Source organism: Megascapheus bottae, chromosome 4 (assembly GCF_031878675.1).
Source record: "Megascapheus bottae isolate mThoBot1 chromosome 4, mThoBot2.hap1, whole genome shotgun sequence".
In the NCBI taxonomy this organism is placed as follows: Eukaryota; Metazoa; Chordata; class Mammalia; order Rodentia; family Geomyidae; genus Megascapheus; species Megascapheus bottae.
In genome coordinates, this window is record NC_143512.1 from 28,952,507 (window position 1) to 28,977,957 (window position 25,451).

Genomic DNA, 25,451 nt, shown 5'->3' on the forward strand with positions numbered 1-25,451 from the left:
TGGCTACATGAAGACCCAGATTTGATTCCTTGGTACCACATACATAGAAAAAAGCTGGAAGTGGGCTGAGACTCACGTGATAGAGTTATAGCCTTGAGAAAGTCCAAGGACAGTGCTCAGGACCTGAGCCCAAGCCCAGGACTGGCAAAAAAAAAACCCCCAAATCAAAAAACTATATTCTAGTCTAACACATGCTATTTCCTTTGCTGCTAAGACTTTAGACAAGTCACCCCTCCTTTGTGGATCAGTTTGTTCATATAAAGCCAGAGTAATCATTATCTGTTTTGTAGTAAGTGAATTATACATACATATATATTCCACATGGTCCATAAAATTCTTTTATTTATATTAACTAACATCACCAGACCAACAAGCATATGCCAATGCACACAGCCATTGTGGTCTTCCTATAATGCAATATGATATGTTCAGGCTACCATACCCAGCCATTGGTCCTGATGGAGTCTCTATTTTTATTTTTATTTTTGCCCCAGCTGACCTTAGATCAGAGTTTCCTAAACTCTCCCTTCCAAGTAGGTTACATTATAGACTTCAGCCACTGTGCCTGATGATTATATAAACCATATACTTTATGAGAAATAAAGTTTAAGACAGTGTGAAATGAGCTCTTTTGGAAAACCTTTTTATTCTCTTGTGATGTGTTATCCTCATTGATGAATATCAAACAAATTCAGTCTCAGACATATATGCAATTAGAAAAGGAAAGACTATTTTGATAGCTCTATCCCAAAATCATGGATGTTTCCTTTTGCTAGTACACCAACACGTAATATATTTGGTGAGTTCCTGTAGGTATTCTAAAATACATTTCATGCTCTCATGAAAACCCATTGATGTGTTTTGTACTTTGAATTAATGATTTGGTTATATAAATCACTGGTCATTTCACTGAATTATGTCAGATTATCTAAACATTGAAACATTTGATTACAAGTATTCTGAATTGAATGTGTCCTCAGGTTTTATCATTGGGAACAAATACTGTTGTTTCCTTTAACTGTTACACTTAATTTCTTTTCTAGAAGTTATCTTTTGGATGCCCAAATCTGAATCATTACAGTTATTCAGTCTTTTTAAAAAAGTAATTAATTAATTGTTATTCTAAAGGTGGTATACAGGGAAATTATAATTATATGAGTAGTTTAAGGGGTATATTTCCTTTTGTACAGTGTCTTCTGTTCCCTCAGTCAGTCTTACATGTAAAACAATGTCCCAATTGAGCCATCTTTCCCATACCTTTCTACTGTGGTCATTTATGAGATACAGGATGTTTTTGCCTTGCCCAAACTAGACTGGATAGTTGTCATGCCTGCTGTGGACAACCATACCACGCTTTCTCTCTTGAAGTGAGTTCTCACAAACCTTTTTCGTTTTTCTTTCTGTGAACTGGCCTAGAACAACAGTCTTCCTCATCTGAGTGTCGCATATACCTAGAAAGACAGAAGCATGCCACTACAATCAGCTTCTAATATTATTAACTTAGGTACTTTCCATTTTTATTTAGTTTTATTTAGTTTTATCAATTTTGTTTCTTTGAGGGGAGGAACTGACTGCTTGATCTTTGTATCAGTTTTTGTACTTTCCGTTTCATTAATTTTTGCTACAATCTTTATTATTTACTATTATTATACTAATTTTGGAGAATTGGAGTTTTTTTGTTTCTTTGTTGGGAGCTTCATCTGTCATTTGGTAAGGGTTTTGAACTCTCTATGGTTCTTAAATATAGCCAATTCATAGCTAAAATCATTCCTCCTACCATTGCTTGTATTGTATCTCAAGGGATTATAGTACATTTTTTAAAATTTCATTAGATTCTCAAATTTTTTAAATTTTCCCTTTTATTTTCTTTATTTCATTACGAAGTGTATTATTCAGTCTCCATGTGTTGGAATATTTTCTATAATTTCTTTGGCTGCTGATTTCTACTCTATAACGTATCAGAGTGAGCATTCAATGCCTTTTAAATTTCTGTACTGAGTACAAGACTTAAAACTCTCTTTTTCTTTCTTCTCCCCCCCGTTTTTATTTTTAGTAGCTTACGTTAGTTATATATGGTGGGATTTTATTATTACATTTCTATATATGTTTACAATATGTTCCAATCAGTCAATCTCTCTGTCACTCTCCCTCACCACCCTCCTTTTTAAAATCTCCTCAAGTCCTTGGGGGCTGGATTCTTAACCTCCCATACTCTACTTTAACTCTCCCAAGCTCCTGTCAATTCACAGGCTGTTATCTCTGTCCACATGGTTCTCAAAGTCAGTGAAGCAGTGGTAGGCTCTGGATTTACTGATATTCTCTCTACCATCAGTACTCTGGTATTCACTGAGATTTCTAAGAGGCTGATGGCAGGGCCTTCCTGATTGTTGAGAATTATTTTGAGTCTCAGAGTTCATACATTAGTATCTATAGACAGTCTGGCCCAGGAATCCTAACTGTGAGTGTATCATGCCCTTCAGTTCCCTCCCAGCCCTCTAGGAATTCCATGCCCCTTTTGTGCCATCAGCTGGCATACATATGAGATACTGATGTAATAAAAAAAAAATCTATTGTGTTGTGAGTCTTGATTTCCTTTACTCTTCAGGAGGTAGTTTTGTGGGCAAAGAGCGTTAAATTTGCTGTTTCTCTTGTAAACCCAGGAACTCGTGAACTTGAATCTCTCTTCCTTGGTTTGAAGATATAAGTATTGAGAAGAGAGTTAAGGACATACTTTAAGCCGGGAGCAGTGGCTCATTCCTATCATCTTAGCTACTCCGGAAACTGAGATCTGAGGATCAAGGTTGAAAGCCAGAGTAGGCACAAAAAGACCTGAGACTCTTATCTCCAATTAACCTCTAGAAAATGGGAAGTGGGGTTTGGCTTGAGGGTAGGGCCTTGAGCTGAAGAGCTCAGGGACAGCTCCCAGGCCTAGTTCAAGCCCTATGACCAACAACAACAACAACAAAAGGCACACTTTAAGAGACAATATGAAATTTTTGCCTCACTTTTACTCACTCATGTTCATTGTAATTTCAGCTTTGTTCCATTTTATTCTTCCATTCTCTTACTGGCCCACACATAGTTAAAGTTATAATTTTTGTTCTGTTAAACTGTCACCGACAACAATAACAATGTCTTATTGTTCTTCTATTTTTCACTTCCCTTTCCTTCATTTCTGTCTTTATTAACATAATAGTATGTTATGGAATTTATAATTCTTTACATTACAGTGCTCCTTTTAGAATAATTATTTTGTACTTGCAAGCAGGAAAATATAACAGTTACTTGTCTCTTAATATGTCAATTCTCACTTGTCTCTTAACATGTCAATCCTCACAGTGTTTTTATGCTATAAGTTCTCAATGTATAAAGGCTTGATTTCATTTACTAGGCAATTGAAGTAGATGATAGGTTCTAGAAAGTGTCAATTTCAGAATACAGTGTTAGGACATCAATAGTCAGGCTATGCTGATTGATTAAGTAAAAGTTTGAGAGAGGAATACAAGAGACCTCTCAGGACCTGTCTACTCCACTGGACTGACATGAAAATCAAGACATATATTGAGGGGTCCTGACATGACTTTGCTTAAAAATTAATTGCCTATAGTGCTAGTCATGGCTGACATTTGAAATGTGAATTTCAGGAAGGTTCTGTCACTTTACTGCTAAAAGTGCCTATGTAAGCCCAGCGTGCTTCTGTGGAGAGTATAGTCCAGGCTGAGTATACATTTCTCTTTTTAAGTCTGGAATCTTTTTAATGTTAGCGAATGCCTAGGAGGCAAGTCTCCAGTAAGCCTGCAAACGGTGCATGGTGTTGTCACTGTTTATTACTGGAGGAAATAAGCACATCCTATATTGCTCCAGTGGTAGGAAATTTTCTTGTGCCTGATTTTCTCTGGTTTTGCCCTATGTGCCCTTTTCTTTTGGATGATTTTGCTTTGGCTGTTTTGATATAATAAGTAATAGTCATATGAAGAAAAGTGAGGTGTTGGTAGTCACTTTGAGGATTTAGAAAACACCTGTAATATATGCTGATATTTATACTTTCATGAGCATAGAAATTTCAACTAATGAAATTACTATGATAACCAATGAAAAGCAACAGACAAATTATTTTATATTTCTTCCATCTGTTGCTCTTTTCTGAAACGCACAGGAATTCCAAGAGTTGGGTCTATAATTATGAATGTATGAAATATTGAAATCCTTTAATGTTCAATGCTCCTTTTGTCTTTTCCCATATTTAACAAACTATCCTAAGAGTTCTCATTGATTTTATTGAAGAGAAAAGAATACCAGGTTGTATTATATTGATCAAGTGTGTTCAATTGTGCAGCAATATCTGAAATATAAAAATCCTCAACTGGATTCATTTGATCAAATGAGTGAATTCCCATGCCTTTCGTGTTTATTTTCAATGCTATAGAATACATTCTTAGAAGGAATTCAAAACCCTTCTCAAGAATGTAGGATTCTTAGCCAGGCGTGGTGGCTCATACTTGTAATCCTAGCTACTCAGGAAGCAGAAATCTGAGGATCCAGGTTCAAAGCCGCCTGGGCACTAAAGAATGTGAGGCTCTTATCTCCAATTAAGTTGGGCTGTGACTCCAGGGGTAGGATGGTAGCCTTGAGCTGAAGAGCTCAGGGACAATGCCCAGGCTCAGAGGCAGGACAGTAGCCTTGAGCTGAAGAGCTCAGGGAGAGCGCTCAGGCCCAGAGTTCAAACCCTATGACCCACAAATAAGTAGGATTCTTAATATTTAACAGAAGTACAATGAATTTAACATGTACGGATTCATTTAGAAAGTTTTCTCATATGTATTATGGAGGTTAATTTTTTTTCCTCAGTGTTGGGGGTTGAACTCTGAGGCCTGGGCATTGCCCTGAGCTTTTGTGCTCAAGGCTTGTACACTTGAGCCACAGCTCTACTTTTTGGCTTTGGGGGTTAGTTTTGTGGAAATAAGATACTTACAGACTTTCTTGCCTAGGCTGGCTTTGAACTGTGATCCTCAGATCTCAACATTCCCAGTAGCTAGGATTACAGGCAAGAGTTACCCATGCTTGACTGAGATTGAAATTATTTAATGGAAATATTCTTACTAATATATAGTTACCTTCACAACATTAACTTTAGGGGAAATTATATCAAGTACTAAAATTAATGTATACTTTTGAAAATGTTAAGTGACTCTATATATTAAATTATATTAATATTAATAATACCCATTCTGATATGTAGCAAATTTGATCAAGTTTAAAGGTGAGTCCCATGAAAATACCAACAGGTTCTTAGTGAGTTTCTGTAAGTGGAGGAGTTTGATCAGAATAAAAATCCTACCAGATAAGTTGTTGTAGACGGTTGGCCAGTATTTTGTTGAGAAGTTTTGCATCTATGTTCATCAAAGAAATAGGTCTATAGTTCTCTTTCTTTGATGAATCTCTGTCTGGTTTGGGGATGAGGGTTATACTGGCTTCATAGAATGAGTTTGGTAAAGAACCTTCATTTTCAATTTCGTTGAAGAGCTTGAGGAGTATTGGTGTGAGCTCTGCTTTGAAGACCTTATAGAATTCAGCTGTGAATCCATCTGGCCCTGGGCTTTTCTTAGGTGGAAGGTCTCTTTTATTGCCATTTCTGTTTCAGTGCTTGAAATAGGCCTGTTTAGTTGGGATAGTTCTTGGTTCAGTGTGGGTATGTTAATATTGGCTAGGAATTCATCTATTTCTTCTAGATTCTCAAATTTGTTGGCATAAAGGTTTGAGAAGTATTCCCTCATGATACTCTGGATCTTGGTAATTTCTGTCGTGATATTACCATTTTCGTCTGTGATTTTGTTTATTTGGGTATGCTCTCTTCTTTTTTTGGTAAGATTTGCTAAGGGTTTGTCAATTTTGTTAATTCAAAGAACCAACTCCTTGTTTTGTTGATTCTTTCTATAGTTTTTTTGGATTCCAAATCATTTAATTCTGCTTTGATTTTAATAATTTGCTTCCTTCTACTGGGATTAGGGTTGGTTTGTTGCTCTTTTCCCAGGAGCTTAAGGTGACACATTAACTTGTTGGTTTGTGATTTTTCCAACTTGTTGTTACAGGCACTCAGAGCTATAAATTTTCCTCTGAGTACTGCCTTTGCCGTGTCCCAAAGGAGCTGGTATTTTGTGTGCTCCTTTTTGTTAAATTTCATAAACTGTTGGATTTCTGTTCTGATCTCTTTGATGACCCATTGGTGATTCAACAATGTGTTGTTCAATCTCCATGAGTTACAGGGTTTTCGTTGGTGGAGATGTGTGTTCAGTTCCAATTTGATGCCTTTGTGGTCTGAGAGCATACAGGGAATAATTTCAGTGTTTCTGAATCTGTCCAGGTTTGTTTTATGGCCTAAGATGTGGTCTAGTTTGGAAAATGTTCCATGTGCTGCTGAAAAAAACGTATATTATGTTGTTGCTGGGTGGAATAATCTGCAGATGTCTGTTAGATCTAGTTGGTCTATATAGTTGTTCAATTCTAAGGTTTCTCTGTTTTTGCTTTGTTGATCTGTCCATAGGTGAGAGTGGTGTGTTAAAGTCACCATCACTGTGTTTCAATCTGTGTATGGTTTCAGTGAAAGTAAAGTTTGCTTAATGAAGTTCAGAGCTCCGGGATTCGGTGTGTAAATATTTAGGATCGTTATGTCCTCTTGGAGGAAAGATCCCTTTAGTAGTATGTAGTAACCTTCTTTGTCTTTTCTCACTAATTTTAGTTTGAAGTCTATTTTATCTGATATGAGGATGGCAACTCCAGACTGTTTATGGGGGCCGTTAGCTTGATAGAGTTTATTCCAACCTCTCACTTTCAAGTAGAGCAAAACCTTGATACATAAAGCCATATAGTATAAAGCTAATTGAAAGGACCTCCAGGATATTGAAACAAAAGCCATATAATGAATGATTGTTGTCCTTAATGTACTATGTTATCTCTCATCTCTTTTACTGTCCCTTGGTTATATCATATTGTTACAGTATCTCACTTTGTTACCTGATATATTGGATATATTTGTATTTGGTTATTTGAAATTGGATAGGGAAGGGGGGAAAACAAGATGAGGGGTGGGGGTGGGGGAAAAGGTAATGGGGACCAAGACATGTGAAAGGATATCAATGTATGTGAATTAATGCACCTTCTATCTGGCAAATATCATGTAACCCTTTTATTTATTACAATAAAAAATATAAAAAAATTGTACCAGAAACTTGAGAAGGTAGTATCTGCTCTTGGCTCAAACACAGATGTCTGCCTATGTCTTTCTTAGTGTCCTGTGGCCCATCCTGACTGCAGAGGAAGCTGAACTTGTAGGTCTTCCTCCTTCCTAGATGTACATCATTGGTGAATAGCTTTGACCTTTGCCCAATATTTACTCTGAATTGGATGAAATGAAGGTTAATTTTCTAGATATACTCCTCTATTAAGCCCTAGTTCTGTTTTCACATCTAGGAAGCTATTTGTTCATAGATATATGTGTACATTATGTGAATCTATTATGTATATTTATATACCCACACAATATACAGCAGTATACACATGGAAATATATAGAGAAAGTTACTGAATGATAAATATAAGATCATGGGCTTTAAATTCCAAGAGATTCGTTGATTTTGATATTAAATCAAATGACTACGCACCTCAGGAATCAGTGACCTTATCTGTAAAAAGTAGATAAAGAAATGACTGCCCTTTAATCATGAAGATTAAATAAATTAGAACATATTGAGCACTTAGCACCGTATCAAATCATGTCTGCACTAGAAAATGAGAACTGTTGTTTTTGTAAATTCAGGATATTTCTTGAAAGTCTTGTGCTTTTCATTTTCCTTGTTCTTTGGTACTACCCTAGTTTTTAACCTCTATTTTAGCCTCTATGAAATTCTCATAAATTTTGAGATGGTGGAGGAATGTTCCAGATTTATAGAAACAGGAAGAAAAAAATCAACTGGAAGTATTTTGCCCTAGGGACAAAGATTTATGTATGCTGCTTACTGTAAAACATATGCCCTGAACTATTACTGGACTCACCAAAGGATTATGTTTTTCAGTTAGGGCATGAGGCTTTGCAGTGCAGTTGAGATGTAGATGTATTAAAGAATTATTACTGATAACTAATTTTACAAAGCTATAGAAGTTTAAGCAGGGCATATTCCATCAAATATAAGATGTAACATTTATGTATATGTGAATTCTACCTGAAATTTATATTTGAGAATTATTTAATAGTTACATTTAAAAATTCTTTGATAAAGTAAGAGGTAAAAATTAAGACAGCTCAGAAATAGAAGGAAGAGGGGCCTGGGGGGGAGGGTAATGGGGGCCAAGACATGTGAAAGGGTATCAATGTATGTTAATTAATGCACCTTCTATCTGGCAAATATCATGTAACCCTTTTATTAATTACAATAAAAATATTTAAAAAAAGAAATATAAGGAAAAAGAGGTAGTTTATTATTTCGAAGCTTGGACATTGATATTATGTGATAATGATCCAATAACTAGTTATAAAGCTGGCAAATTCAAATGAGGAGTTTCTTCTCTTTTTTTTACATTCTAAATGTTTGTATTAAAGACAGTTTTCTTTTAAATTCAATGTCCTAGTTGTGTATATCTTATTTGCATAAACCTTGCTTTTTAAAGTGCCTGCAGAAATTTTTCTCAATTATTCCTTGAAACTTTATCTGAAACTCCTAAGGTTTGGTTTGTGGGGGGTTTTGTTTGTTTTTATTTTGCTTTGTTTTGTTTCGTTTTGTTGAACTAAGATGTGCTCCCAATCTTCCAGTTAGGTCAACCACAAAAATTAAGATATGATACAAGGTCAATGGAAGAAATTCATATCAAAACAACTACTCACCATGCCATTATGACAGCCTGCTGTAACAAATGTGCCTCTGTTTTAACTTAGGACAATTAATTGCTAAAAGTAATTTAATCTGACAGAGTCAGGGTGTTGAAAGGCTCCTGCAGATGTCATAAAAGTGACCTTTCTGCCTGTGTGCTGCCAAAAGCCATTTTTAACAAGGAGCTAAGGAAACAGGCAACTTCTTTTGTACTTTGTTAATTAGTTATTGATTTAAAACAATACACTTCCAAATACTGTTAGGTGGGTTAGGTGCCAGCAAGGTCATTTTGTGATAGTCTACTTCTGACAATCTTTATAGCCTATGAGAACTCTTTGAAGACTTTTGTTTTTAATCTAAAAATTGAGACTGTCTAGTTTGCTAAAATGAATATTTTATTTTATTCTTCTTTTCAGCTTAAAATAATCTTATATTAATAATGTGCTGTTCAGTAACGCTTTGTCATATGACTTATTTCCAATCTTCAAAATTTTTTTGTGAATCTAAAACACAGATATGTTTATTTAGGTATATATACATTCATATCTATGGTGTACAAAGAAGACATTTAATCATAAGTGAGAAGCAGCATAAAGTTTCTAGAACTTACTTGTTTGGTATAATGTCCATCTCTTTTTAAAATTTGGGGTACTTAGTTTTAGTTCTAATGATTTGTATAATGGTGATAACTTAGGTTAAATAAATTTCCTGTAATTTTTATAAAAGTCTTTTAGACTATTTTAAGTCACATTTCTACACAAAACAATTAAGTGCTGGTTAAAGTTTATGTACTATGTTAGATTTACAAGTAAAATTTTCTCTCATTATGGTGGGAATAGTATTTTAAAAACATTAAAAATATATCATCCTTTTTTTAACCTTATTCTCAGAAACTTGACTCACTGAAATAAAATTATTTCAAATTCAAATCTATATTAGCAGAGATTTAAAAATATCAACTGATAACTAAAATTCAACACCCAGATTTTATTACCTACCATAGACTGTACTTCTAATAAATGAATTTGGTAACTGCTACCTTGTCTTCACTTTTGAAGGGTAAAATACTACCTAGATTCAAATTGTCAAAATCTGAAAGAATTTAGCGTTACTACAACACATAAATTATCAGATGTCTAAACTAATATCACAGTTTTTATAAATTCATTTTGGAGGTGTTTGACATAGTAAATAATCACTGCAAGTATATAAATAACATCTTTGTGCTATATACCCACAGACACCAAATATCTACTATATGCTGTTTGTCATTGTACTTATTTTGCATATGTCCAGCCTGTCTGTGTATTTTTGCAACTCTGGTTCTCTTTGTTATGAAGTTTTGCTTTATGTTAGCCACAAAAGAAAGACGATGATGAACCTAAGTAGTAGATAGTCCTTCCTTAACATGTGAGAGGACTTGGGTTTGACATCAGGTTAACCTGCTTCAAAGTGGGTAAATTAACTCCTTAAAGTTAAAAGCACATTAAATGATACCACACAGATTTTTAAAGGTCATATTTACTTAGGTGAATATGTGTTATCTAGCAATTTTAAGTATCTTCCTTTAGTTTTATGCTTACCAATTCTTGGGAAGCATTTCACTCTTTCCTTTTTTGTCCTACAGAGTAATTATGGACAGTCTATCTGGCTAACATCTATCAAACAAGGATACCAAATCCAGAGTATTTATATCTGATCCACTGCCAAATTTTCCCTGCCAAAATTTTGCTGACTACCCATACACTTCTGCTTTCCACAGCTTTGCTTCCAAAAGATTCATCCCTTCTTTCATCACCTATGTTTCTGTAAAATGGGTTTTTTTAGATAGATCATGCTGGATATATTTAACTCTTTCTTAATGACCAAGGATAAATATGAAAGTTTTTTCTTTTTTATATTTATCTTTTTTTACCTTTTATTTTTTATTATAATTAACAGAGGGGTTACAGTTAGTTATATTCTCCAGATAGAGGAGCATTACTTCACACACACTGATACCCCTTCTCATGTTTTTGTCCCCTTTTCCCTCCCCCACCTCCTGCCCTTTTCTTGCTTTTCCCCCTTCCCTAATGTATATGTTATTTCTCTTCTCTTTTGTTGTCCCTTGCTTATTCTCTTATTGTTATAGTATCTTCCTTTGTAATCTGGTATATACTATATACACTTATGAAAGTTTTTTTCTATGTTAAAATTACAGCTTTAGATAGAGATATAAATACATATTTAGCTTCTGATTATATATTTAGTCTAGAGAATATTCTAGATTGAATTATCTGCAATGTTAGATATATTCTCAGTGTGCTGTCATGATATTAATAGTGTATATTTATATCATACAATCTTCTTGCCTCTTTCTTAATCCACACACAAAACTATTCCAGAGATGTTTCTTTTACCTCCATTCTACTCTAATTGCCATTCAGTGGCAGTAACTAGACCAATGTTATCGAGTGAAGGCATGTAGGCTGTGGACCTTTTGATAGGCTTCATCCTTGCCTCCTATAGCATCTTGTTTCATGCATTGGCTCTGCCTACACTCACAGAGACAGGGACAGTCTAACTGATATGAAGTGGATGAGTCATTCGGACTTCTTCTTTGTTCATTACATCTGTGGTGGTGGATCCTTTCTGGTGAATGGCAATACAATATACAAAGATCTTCATAGGATATATCATCAAGCTTTCTAAACCTAGCCAAGTTTTAACACTGTATCCCAGTGTTCTTGCTGGGTTGTCATATAGGCAGAACAGTGGCCTCATCCTAACCACTTGACTCTGGGAAAAAATACATATATATATATATATATATATACACACATATCTATATCCAAAATTTACAATTTTCTAAATAATTTGTTCCTAAATAATTTGTTTACTTTATTGTTTAGTTTGAAATATGGTTTAGCAGGTCCAGAGCTAATTGTGTAGGGAAAAGGAAATATTGCTGCTTAGGCCCAATAGTCTCCCTCATTTGTCATAATCAGTAGAAACCTTGGGCTCTCCTAGCAGAGATTTACAGTAGAGCAAAATCTAGAGACATTGGGCCAAACAGTATGACACTAAATGTAAGGACCTCCTGGATATAGAAACAAAAGCCATATAATGAGTGACTGTTGTCCTTAATGTACTATGTTATCTCTCATCTCTTTTGCCATCCCTTGGTTATCTCATATTGTTACAATATTTCACCTTGCTATCTGCTATATTTTATATGTGCTTAGTTGGTTATTTGAAATTGGATAGGGAAGGGGGGAAATCAAGATAAGCAGGGAGAGGGTAGGAGGGAAATGGGAACCATGTCATAAGAAAGGGTATCAATATTTGTGGAGTTATGCACCATCTATCTGGTGAATATAATGTAACCCTTCTATTAATCACAATAAAAAATAAAAGAAAACAAAAAAAACCTAGACGTGCAGTTACAATATGCCCTAGCAATTTCCTTCTCATGCACTGATCCTTAAGAAATAAAACTTTATGTTCACAAAAAAAGAAAATATTGCTGCTATGAGTTAAATACTTCTGGTAGAACATAAACCTGGTAGAGGCACTGGATCATAATGTGCCATCAACTTCCCTGAGAGTTTACAAAAGGATCCATCCAAGGAAGTCAGTGCACAACAGTCTTGAAAAACAGGGTTTTCCATAATTAGAACAACAAAAAGAGAAAGATCAGAGAAAACCCAGCAAGAGGAATTGTGCATGTCCTATCTATTATGCTCCCCATGGTTTAGTTAGTGAAAAAGGCACTGTTGTGAGTTGTAAGTCCCTAAGCTAATATACCAGAGCAATAGAGCATGAATGGGAGAGAGCAATGTCATCGTATCACTAGGAACAACCGAATGTAAGGTCAAATCCAGACCAGATTCAATGACACTATGTCTTGCAAGTTGCCCTACTCTTTCTAGTATGTAGCTGTAGTCCTTGTATCTTTCTTTCTCATTCTTCTGAAGATTCTTTTTGGCATTCTGTTGTATTATTTCTCCTTGTTACTGCACTTTTTGTTTCAGTTAATTTCTTAGTCTAGATTCTGTCTTTACAATGTGATACAGCTTTTGACTTTGTGTTTTTATCTTAAATATAAATACAATGATGTTATACCTAGGTAGAGAATTGTATGTTGAAAATTAGTTTCCTTTTGAACCTTGTTAATAGTTATCATTATCTTGCTGTCATTGTGATTGCAAATTCTAAAGTTACATTGAGATTAATCAATCATTTTTCTTCTTTGTAATATTGAAAATTGTCCTGTTTCTCTATTCTAAACTTTATAATAATATTCCTTTATATTGCTCTGGTTTCATTCTTTTTTTGTCAGTCATTGGACTTGAGCACAGGGCCTGAGCAGTATCCTTGGACTTTTCTCAATGCTAGAGCTCTACCACTTGAGCCTCAGCACCACTTCCAGCTTTTTTTCTATGTATGTGGTACCAAGGAATTGAACCCAGATCTTAGTGCATGGTAGGCAAGCACTCTTCCAGTAGGCCAAACTCCCAGCCCCTGGTTTCATTCTTTATAATGGTATTTGGCCACTAAGAAATTTGGAAATCTTAAATCATTGTTCTAGTCTCCATGTCTTGTATTTATGTTTTCCTTATGTCTGCTAATATATGCATTCGTATTTATAAGTGATTTATAAAAGTGGTTGGAATCTCTGAAAGTATGCATGAGGTTTACTATTTGAATTTCAGTATGGATATTTGCTGCAAATACTCTTCCATGCTTACTGCCACCATCTGTATCTTTAGAAATTTATTTATTCTAAGTTTGTTTTTCAAAGAAATTTTCTACAAAAACATGAGAAGGGGTATTGCTGTGTGGGAAGTAATGCACCTACTACCTGGGGAATGTAAGTACAACCCCTCTATACATTACCCCCACAATAAAAATTTAAAAAAAGAAAAGAAATTTTCTAGTCTTCTGCCTGAAGACTGAGGATCTGACTTGCTATTGCAGTGTAAAAGCTTAAAAGAAATGAAAACTAGGAAGATAAGCGGTACAAATATGCACAGGTATGGCGGTAGAGTGTATGTATTAGCAGGTACAATGCCTTGGTTCAAGCGTTAGCACAGTGTAGACACACACTCTATCGATCCCCATTTTTTTTAATTCCATAACTGATGGCAATTGGTGCTAACACTGAGGCTCTTACCCTGTGGCTAACTACTTCTTCACCTTCTCTTAGCTTGTGTCCACTCTACAATTCCTAGAGTTCCCTGCCATCTTATTCCTATGCTCTGGAGGATTCTAGCCTTAGAGCTGATTCTCAGCCTTTCGGCTGCCAGTTTAAGAGTTGGCTTTCTCAGATCTGTTAAACTAGTTACTACTTGTATATCTAATATCTGTCTTCCAAAATGTTCCATTTTTTCTATGTTTTCTTAATCCTTGTGGATTTATGTCTCTGTTAAAAGAAATCTTTTATGCTAGTGTTTATAGAGCTGGGAGTGATAATGTATTCAGACATGGATGTTTAATCTGCCATTCTAAACTGGAACTGAGATCAGAAGCATGTACAGCAAAGTTGACAAACATTTTCTTAAAAGAAGTGACAGTAACTAATGTCTGCCTGCAGGGTGTACTGACTTGGTCTCAACTTTACTATTGTAAGGTAGATATCAGTACCTTTATTCCTGTAACATGTTTACCAAACAGGCAGCATAGCTATCAGGACATCATTTTTTATCATTGTTATTATTTTAAGTTGCATTAATTTTACATAGAGAGTTGAATGTGTTTGGTGTGTGCCATAGGCTAACCAAACATTACCAGAGTCATGATGTTCTCATCCAGATATTTTTCCATTGTCCAAATTTTCTCTTGTAACTCTTTCCAGCCAGTCCTTTTTTCCTGTTTTGACCCTGCTCATCACTCATGTGCATTCTAACATTATAGTGTCTGCTTTTTTAGAATTGCCTGTCAAATGAATAATACTGTGTGCTGTCTTTTGTGTTTAGCATCTTTCATTCAGCCTTATTGTGTATTGAGATGAGTAACTGCCAGACAAATAGCAACAGTTCTAAAGTTATGCTCAGCTTCTCTCTTACAAGGTAACGATGCCATTCAAGAGAAGGGCACTCCAAACTGTCAGACATAAACTTCATTTCACAGCAATGATCTTTGTTCGTGTCAACCTGACCCACAGTATGTGATTTCTACATATACAATATTTTGTGCCTTTTTATTTTAGTTCTTCGCTATGAGTGTAGCAGCAGTGGTTATTCTTACTTAGAGAAAAGTATGTCAAGTGCATTTTAATATTCAAGACTCTGGAATGTGGTTAAGATTACAGTAATAAAGCTGTATGCCAGTGGCTCATACCTGTAATTTTAGCTATACAGGAGGCTGAGATCTGAGGATCATGATTCTAAGCCAGCCTGGGCAGAAAAGTCCATGAGACACTTATCTTTAATAAGCCATTTAGAAAACAACTGCAAGTGGCATTGTGGTTCAAGTGGCAGAGCACTAGCCTTGAGCATGAAGGGGCTCAGGCATAGCATCCAGGCCCTGAGTTCAAACCCCAGACCAGGGGGAAAAGGCGGGATTACAATAGTAAAGTCATACTGCCTGGGTTTGATCTGTGATATACACTAAAGTTACTGAAGAAATTCTTCAATAAATTCTTATTCTTTGTCTGCTCATTTGACTGAGGGGTAAACATAGTACTAGATGCGGAAATTAAATGATTTAATCTTTGTAAATTTAGATTCATGCTCTCTAGTAACATTATGCTTGCATTATATAGATTCTAATAAGAAGAGAATAACTAAATTTAATTAATGTGACTCATCACATTACTTTATTAGAAGTGCTAGAGATGGGCTGGGGATATACTTCAATGTTGGGGCATTTAATCTGATATATTCAAGAAAAGACCATGGATTAATTTCCAGGATCATTAGTTAAAAATAAAGAGAGACTAAGGTTCACAGTAAAGCAAAGTCTTAAACAATTGCTTTGCATTTGGGTTTTTATGCAACTATACTTTTTCTACCGTAAAATCTTAACTTTTTAAAGAAATAAGTTCATTTGTAAATTTTGTCAAGAATATGTTTTCTGTTATGCCTTTTCTCTACTTGATATCTCAAGAAGAAATGAGAAATCAACATACTACTAAGGTCAACTGGTAGGGTGTACAGTGTGTGTGTGTGTGTGTGTGTGTGTGTGTGTGTGTGTACTTTTATATATGTGAATATACATGCATATTTATGTGTCATGTGACAATTGAAATTAGTAACATAGGTGTGTGATGGATTAAAGTCACAAATGATATATGATTTTTCTTTCTTTTTTTTTTTTTGCCAGTCCTGGGCTTGAGCTCAGGGCCTGAGCACTGTCCTTGGACTTTCTCAAGGCTAGAGCTCTACCACTTGAGCCTCAGCACCACTTCTGGCTTTTTTCTAGGTATATGGTACCGAGGAATCGAACCCGGGTCTTCGTGCATGCTAGGCAAGCACTTTAACCACTAGGACAAACTCCCAGCCCCGATATATGATTTTTCATATAGAAATTTTGAGAGTAGATATGCTTAACAATGTAAATAAAAATTTTTATATGAAGTAAATAATCGCCTGTTTTTACTTTAAAATTGGACATTATAAAATTCTTTCAATTTATTATATTTTCATTTTACTTTTTCTAAATAAATTAGTGTATATTATTACTTATTTTGCAACTTTAAGCAACAGGTTAGCTGAGAAAAATCTGTCAAATTTGGCAATGGTTCAGAAAATATGTGAACCTGTCACTGTAAGTAGTCTCAAAGGGTGAAATGCATTACAGGAGCTAATTAACCTTAGAAAATAATTACACAAATATGCAAATGTTGTTTAGATAATTCCATGTGTTATCAACTCAGGTAGTCCATCATAAATGCAGCCGTTGTCGTGCCTAGGTAGTAGAGTCTGCTGTCGTCGATAAGGCTTTGGTTTCTGCATCACCTCTGTTCAGCATTTAGCGATTAATGAAGGTGGTGTACATCACAAAATTCAGCCTGTACACTGCATACCACAGAATTTTACAACAGAGATGCCCTAAGCTTTCTCACACCGGCAAACTCTAATTAATAAGTTAACCCTGCTTTTCATACACTTCATACATTTGCATTTTCTAAAATAATACAAAATGAATTCTAATTTGAAATTCAAGTACAATCCTGTAGAGTAGATTTAGTGTGTTTACATTTCTGTAATTGAAGTGTATTAGAAAATCTTTCCTGTTGAAATCTTTTTTAGTGTCAAAATACATCATTGGTAATATACCATCTGGATTATAATTGATAAATATGTAATGCCTATGGACATAATGTCTGCAGCTTGGAGTGGCATTGTTACTTCCAGGGCATCACCTTATTTTGGTTTGCAATATTAGTAGAGAAATATAATTAAAACTACTTTGTGCTTATTGACTTTCTTTAACAGTTATAGATTACTAATATCGGGAAGAATTTGTTAAGTCCTAAAGTAGATGGGGTGGAAGCCTCTAAACATTGTAAATACTGAAGAGGCCTTTTAAAGACTGAGGAAGTAGTCATGTAGGAAAACCAAGGATTTAAAATCACACACACACACACACACACACACACACACACACACACACACGCACACGCACACACACACACACACACAGCTAATGCTGTATCTTATTTTTTAACATGATATTTTGAGTAAGGAACCATTTCTTAATTTGTGTTACTGGTCTTTCAAGAGTGGAGTTCATATAACACTGATTGCCTTCTTTAGATGATTGAGGACCACTGCTGCTAACCATTACCCTTCTGTACATACTGCACTGCATCAGCAGGCTCGGGGCAACACCAGTAATCTCAGACCAGTGCAATAGATGAGCTCTTCTAATTTATCCACTTTTTCTGTATGTCTGTTACTGTCACTTCTTACTCTCAGTCATATTCAAAATAATCCTTTTCACTTGCTGCTAGTTAATGTGTAGTTAGTTAACATCACATACTGGAATTGTTTAGCTAAGAATGTATAAAGATCCTTTCTTCTGCAAAGAGGGATAGTTTTACTTCCTCTTTCCCTACTTGGATCCCCTTTATGCTTGCTTCTTGCCTTATTGCACTGGCTAGGAATTCTAATACTATGTTAAAGAGGAGTGGAGAGAGTGGGCATCCTGGTCTCGTTCCTGATTTTAGAGGGAATGGCTTTAGATTTTCACCATTAAGTGTAATACTAGCAGTGGGTTTGTCATACACAGCCTTTGTTATATTGAGGAATGTTCCATGGATTCCTAGTTTCTCCAGAGCTTTTAACATAAAGGGGTGTTGGATCTTGTCAACAAGTTGTGCTGGCAGAAAACTTTGTCACTATGCACTAGAATTAACTCCAAATGGATCAAAGACCAGGAGGTAAAAGCTGACACACTGAAAACTTTACAAGAAGAATAGGAGATACACTAGGCCTCCTTGGCACAGGTCAAAACTTTCTTAATAAGGACCAAAAATCACAACAAATCACAGAAAGGTTGGATAAGTGGGACTGCATTAAACTGCAGAGCTTTTGTATGGCAAAGGACATAGCTAGTAAATTAATTAGGAAGCCTACAGAATGGGAGAAGATCTTCACCAACCAAACAACGGATAAAGGCCTCATATCTAAAATATATCAACAGCTCAAAAAATTGAATCACTCCAAAACTAACCTCCAAAGAAACAACCATCCAATTAAAACATGGGCCAAAGACTTAAAGAGAGTCTTCTCTGAAGAAGAAACAAAAATGGCCTATAGACACATGAAGAAATGCTCAACATCTCTGGTCATAAAAGAAATGCAAATCAAAACAACTCTAAGATTCCACCTCACTCCAGTTAGAATGGCCAGGATCAGGAAAACTAGTAACAACAGATGCTGGAGGGGATGTGGCCAGGAGGGATCACTACTACACTGTTGGTGGGAGTGCAAACTCTATGGAAAGCAGTATGGCAGTGCCTCAAAAGGCTAACCATAGAGCTCCCCTATGACCCAGCAATTCCACTACTTGGCATTTACCAAACCATCCAGAAACTAGGGCATACTAAATCCACTAGCACAACTATGTTCATTGCAGCATTATTCACCATAGCAAAGATATGGAACCAACCTAGATGTCCTCCAGGATATTGAAACAAAAGCCATATAACGAATGATTGTTGTCCTTAATGTACTATGTTATCTCTCATCTCCTTTGCTGTCCCTTGGGTATCTCATATTGTTACAGTACCTCACTCTGTTATCTGATATATTGAATTTATTTGTATTTGATTATTTGAAATTGGATAGGGAAGGGGGAAATCCAAGAAGGGGGGGAGAGGTTAAAAGGTACCAAGACATGTGAAAGGGTATCAATGTATGTGAATTAATGCACCTTCTATCTGGCAAATATCATGTAAACCTTTTATTAATTACAATAAAAAATGAAAAAAAAGATCCTTTCTTTTCATATACTAAGAAACCATGCATTATTACTAAGTGATATTTCTGATTTCTGAGGGCTATTACATACATTTTTTTATTTATTTTATTTTTTTATTAAATAATTTATAACCATTGATATTTACATCATATTTCAAATATCATGCTTAACAAACAAGTATTCAAGAAGGGAATCTCTATATACAATCACTGGCACTTAGATTTTAGAACATAATTAAAATTAAGCTGAGGGTTTGTATGTCATAGATACATATTTATATAATAAAACAATGTCTATAGAGTTGTAAATTATTATGTCTATGTATTTATGTTTATATCTCCAATGCTATGTCTATTTTTAAAAACATACTTCATAGAAATGTTGAACAAGTTTATAAAATTTAAATGAAGCTAAATATAGAAAACACTAATCACCCTACGATTTGTAGACAGCGCCATTGATTTTAAATGATTTTGTTTCCTTCTTTTCTTTTATTGTGAATCCCAGGCTTGAGTTCTGGGCCTGATCATTGTCCCTAAGCTCCTTTGGCTGAAAGCTACCACTCTACTACTTGTGCTACAGCACCAGTTCCTGCTCTTTCTGTTATTGGAAGTAAGAGGCTCAAGGATTTTCCTGTCTGGGCTGGCTTCAAACCATGATCCTCAGATCTCAGCCTCCTGTGTGGCTAGGATTACAGATGTGAGCTACTGGAACATAGCTTTTTAAATATTTTAAGCTGTGTGTGTGTGGGGGAGAGAGAGAGACAGAGACAGAGAGACAGAGAGAGAGGGAAGGAGAGAGAGAGAGGAGGGGAAGAAGAAGGAAACACTTAAGGCTAGTAAAATCACTTACGATTTTGAATGAGGCTCAAAACCTTAATTAATTTTCTATTTCTCAGAATCTAGATAAAGTGCTATTTTAGACTGGCTTTCCCAGATTAATACATTTTGAAGCAGAGATTGCGTATAAGAAATTTGTGGGGAAGTTTTGTTGGAATAAGCACTTGTCAGAAATAGAGAAGGTAGAATCCATAGGGAGTTGAGCTATAATGTAGTCGCCACAGTGACTTCAATTGTAAAATATAACTAGGGAGACCAGATAGACACACTTTGATCTGTTCTTCCAATACAACTGCTGTTAAAATGATATTTCTTTATTCTCGGGAGTATATGCAATAAATTCTGTGGTGCTTGAAGTTATACACCCTGCTGTTTTTGCAGAATGGTGCTAAATGTTTATGGTCAGTTTAATTAATAACTATTCAAGATGTGTGTAATTAGTACTACAGTCAAGAAATGGAACCCTGAAGGTATTACCATTTCTTTGCCACAACTTTTTGGTCTTTGATTTAATAATAATCACAATAATAATTGTGATTTTTATAACTATTTTCTTGCTTTTTAAGTCAATGGGAACTAAATTATGAAAATTTAACATCACTACAAAGCTTTCTTTCTAATTGATATTCTTTTGCTGAGTACACATGTTTCAAGCATGGATAATCTCAGAATTATATTATTAACAGATATCTCTGAAGGAATGAATGTTTGTATTTTAAAATATGGCTGCAGGGTCAGAGGTAGTCATCTTGAAAATAAGTGTTGGGGTTTTATGATGCATTTATTACAGTAAGGTTTAACAAGAAACAACACAGAATTCTTAGTTTCTATGAATTAATCATCTAATTAATGTAAAGATTGGAAGCATGTACAAGATATTGAAAAATAACATTATCTAACCTTGAGGATGATACTAAAGTCTTCTAAGAGAAGGTGATAACCTCGTTAATGTTGAAAACAAATAGGAATTTCAAAGGTGGAGGTGGAAGATAAAGTGAGAGCAGAACTCAAGAATCATTTTCAGAGGAAATAGTACATAGGCAAGAACAGTATGACCATTTGCCAGGCGCCAGTGGTTCACACCTGTAATCTTAGCCAGGCTAGGAGATCTCAGGAGGCTGAGATCTAAGGATCACGGTTCAAAGCCAGCCCAGACACAAAAATACATGAAACTCTTTATCGCCAGTTAATCACCAGAAAGAAAAAGGAAAATAAAATAAATGGAGGGGGTGCTATGGCTCAAGTGGTAGAGTACTACCTTTGAACTGAATTGCTCAGGGACAATGCCCAGGCTCAGAGTTCATGTCCCATGACCCACCAGAAAAAGAAAGGAAGAAAGAAAGAAGGAAAGGAAGGAAGGAAAGAAGGAATGTAGAAAGAAAGGAAGAAAAGTATAACCATGTTCATTGCAGCACTATCACCATAGCCAACATGGTATGGAATCAGCCCAGATGTCCCTCAGTGGATGAATGGATCTAGAACATGTGATATATAAACAAAATGAAATTTTTTTCATTCATTAGATAGAATGATATTGTGTCATTTGTAAAGACATGAAAAGACCTGGAAAAAATTATGTTAAGTGAAGTCAAGCTCAGAGAGACAAGACATGTATGTTTTTCCTTATGTGTAGGATAGATTTAGCTTATACATTTATAAGTAAATACACTGGATGGTATATAAGTGTATGCAAATGTATTGACTGAAATAATGTAGATTCAAGGGAGAGCACAAATATTGTAATTCCTTAGAAAGGCAAAATCAAAGTTCAGCAAAATAAAACAGCAGGAAGTGAGTACTAAGAAGGTATGGATTGTGTCACATGGTAAATGAGTAAGGAGAAGTGTGGGGCATAATGCTGTCAAGAATGTGTATAAGAAAGGGGGGAAAACACGATGATAGGGAAGGGTGGGGGGAAGGAAATGGGGACAAAAACATGAGAAGGGGTGGGTATCAATGTGTGAAAAGTAATGCACATACTGTCTGGCAAATGTAACTGTAACCCCTCTATGCATTACCCCAACAATAAAAAATAGGAAAAAAAGAAAGAAAGAAAGTGCATATGGTGATATAATGTTTACCGAAATGAGCTTCAAGAAATGGAAACAGGAGGCTTTTTTATTCAAAAGGCAATAACTACTAACAGTTGGCTTTGTGGCTGTGGAGAGAATTCTAGAACAGAGATCTAAGAACAATAGCATAACAGTTACTATAAAATTTCTAAGATAGAAAATGTGACTAAATGTTGGGTAACCAAGATATGTGTAGAAAATTAGTCTGCTAGACTGTTAAAGAGTCTATGAAATAAGTGTATAAAACATTTTCATTATCTTTTCTTAGTAGTTCTTTAATAGTTTTGACCAGTATTATGTAGCTCTCTTATTCAGTTGATTTTTAATATTTTCATTATTTTCAGATAGTTGTATAAACAAAATGCTATTCACCAAAGCGGTTTATGAATACAGTATATCTTAATCGATATGACCCCCTCAACATTCTCACCCACCTCTCCAACCTCCCTCTTCCCTTTTCCTATTTTTTTCAGTTACATATTGCAATTTTTTTGCCTTTTAACAAGTCAGTTTATGTATGCAATGCATCGTCATCTGTGACATCATTTACATCTTCAACCTACCCTTTCCCTTACATTTCTCAAGTCTGTGATATTATTAATAATACATTCTTTCCTGTATTCTCTCCAATTCCCCACTTCCCCCTCCCCTTTATTCTTCTACCCTTCTCCTCTTGGCCCCACCCTGGTCTATTACAAGTACTCATTTCCTGGTACTTATTTTGTTGGGCTTTTTTTTAAAGGAATTATGCTGTTTGAGCTCTCCATAGAGAGCTAATTTATTTGTAAACATTTGCTTACCAGCCAGTGTTTTTACTTAAAGATTTATAGGCACATTCTAGCTACCACAAATGAGAGAAACCACGCAACTGTTTTTTTATATTATTCAGTTTGTCTTGAATATTAACACTGTTAATAATTACTTCATTATGTGAGAAATAAGTGAAACAAAAATGAAATTATTCAGCATCCAGGCCCTGAGTTCAAGTCCCCAAAACTAAACTGATGCACACACTCGTGTGCACGCATACTTACACAGATGCACACACACAAATACACACACAAAGAAATATGAAATTATTATAAAACCTTCGGAATTTACTCTGTATTTAGGATTTAGCATGTTAGGAGAAATATAAAAACCCCTATGAAATATCTGTATCAATGAATGGATAGATAGATAGATAGATAGATAGACAGATAGATAGATACCTTTATATCTTATATGTCATATTTGTATATGGTATATATATCATATATGTGATATATCCTCTCTCTTCCTTTCTTTCTCTAACTATCTATCTATCTATCTATCTATCTATCTATCTATCTATCTATCTATCTAAAATATCAAAGAGTGAGTTGTTTTTCAACCTCTAGTACTGGGACCTGAACTCGGATCCTCATTGGTACTCTATGTTTGAGACATGCCTTCACTTCCAGCTTTTTGTTAGTTATTTGGAGATAAGATTCTTGTAGATTTGTGTTCCCAGCTTGGCTCCAAACCTCAATTTTTAGATCTCAGCCTTCTAAGTAGCTAAGATTGTAGGCATGAGCACCGTGAGCAGAGCTATTTTTTAAATCCCAGTTATACTTAATCTCTTTTTAAAAAATGTTCATTTTTAATATTTTTAGATGATTATGATAACAAGTAATCCTAGCAATAATTTATCAATAATTTTAGTACTAATTTATTCTCAGCTCTTTTATATCAATGTTACTTTGAGTTTATTCTAACAATCTTATTGTATATATCCAATGTATAATTTAACTGTTGATCATGATGATAATAATTAAATATAGTATGTCATATATCTTTTTTCTTTTTTAGGAAAATGGTTCTCCTGAAGAACATGCAATCTATGTTTGGGACCATTTCATAGCCCAGTCTGCAGCTGAGAATGTGTTTTTTGTTGCTCACAGCTACGGAGGACTTGCTTTTGTGGAACTGGTAAGTGTACACTGGTTTTTGGGTTTTTTTTTGGTTTTCTCAATTCTTTCTCATGTTTTTTTTCATATATTTTTATTGTAATTAATAGAAGGGTTACATGATATTTGCCAGATAGATGGTGCATTAATTCCCTTACATTGATACCCTTTCACATGTCTTGGTCCCCATTTCCCTCCCCCCCACTCCCACCCCTCATCTTGTTTTCCCCCCTTCCCTATCCAATTTCAAATAACCAAATACAAATATATCCGATATATCAGGTAACAAAGTGAGATACTGTAACTATATGAGATAACCAAGGGACAGCAAAAGAGATGAGAGATAACATAGTACCTTAAGAACAACAATCATTCATTATATGGCTTATGTAATCTCCAATCTCCATACAGGTTGTTTTCCTGTATTTCTCTTGTCTTGATATTACTGCTTTATTTTGAAAAGAATGGAGAAAACATTTTTAGTAAATAATTTTGCAATTCTGAAAAATAGTACACTAATCAATTTTAGAACAGCTTTTTCAAAAATAAAAACACTATAATAACAGATAATTCCACTAAAAAATATCAAAGGAACAGTTTTTAGAAATGGCTTTAAGATACATGAAATGGTGTTCAACATCAGCAACTCCTTTAGCCATAAAGAAAATGTAAATGAAAGCTACACTGAGATTTCATCTTACCATAATCAAAATGGTAGTCTCCAGGATAATAAAGAACAAAAATGTGTTGGTGAAAATTTGAAGAAAAAGGAACACTTCTACACTGTTGGCAGGGATGTAAAGTATTGCCACCACTATGGAATTACTATGTAGAGTCATCAAAAAAAGCTAAAAATATAACTACCTGTTGACTTGCTATACCACTATTGGGTAAAATATGTTAAATAAAATAAGCCCAGCTCAAAAAGCCCAATATAACATAATTTTGTTCACATGAGAATCTAGACCTGAGGTGATGATGTTGACAGTGATGATGATGATGATAAGGAGACATAAGTATAAAAGGGAAACATAGGATGAATGTGGAGGAGTGGAAACAGTAAGGGGGATAGTGTTAGTAATAGGAAGTGATGAGAATCAAAATACATTGTGTGTGTGTGTGTGTGTGTGTGTGTGTGTGTGTGTGTGTGTGTGTGTAATGAAAGCATAATTAAATCTACAAAATCCTGTTTGCAAAAGGAGAGAGATGAGAAGAGATGAAGGGAAAATAATACAGGGAATAAAACTGTTCAAGTTACACTATCAATGCACCTAAGGAATTACTATAATGAAGCCCTATTACTAATAAAAATTGGAGAAGACAATGAATAGTCAGCCTTACT

The 25,451-nt window shown here is 35.0% G+C and overlaps 1 protein-coding gene across 8 annotated transcripts in view; it reads left to right on the plus strand.

Annotated features, from left to right (window-relative positions):
• The window catches only part of Arb2a (ARB2 cotranscriptional regulator A), a 391,209-nt gene that overhangs the window by 172,196 nt on the left and 193,562 nt on the right, over positions 1-25,451 (plus strand). For all 8 annotated transcript variants that reach the window (XM_090331618.1, XM_090331625.1, XM_090331624.1 and 5 more), the window contains one exon: positions 24,012-24,131. In XM_090331618.1, the coding sequence (XP_090187744.1) occupies positions 24,012-24,131 (120 nt within the window). The remainder of the gene's footprint in view (positions 1-24,011; positions 24,132-25,451) is intronic.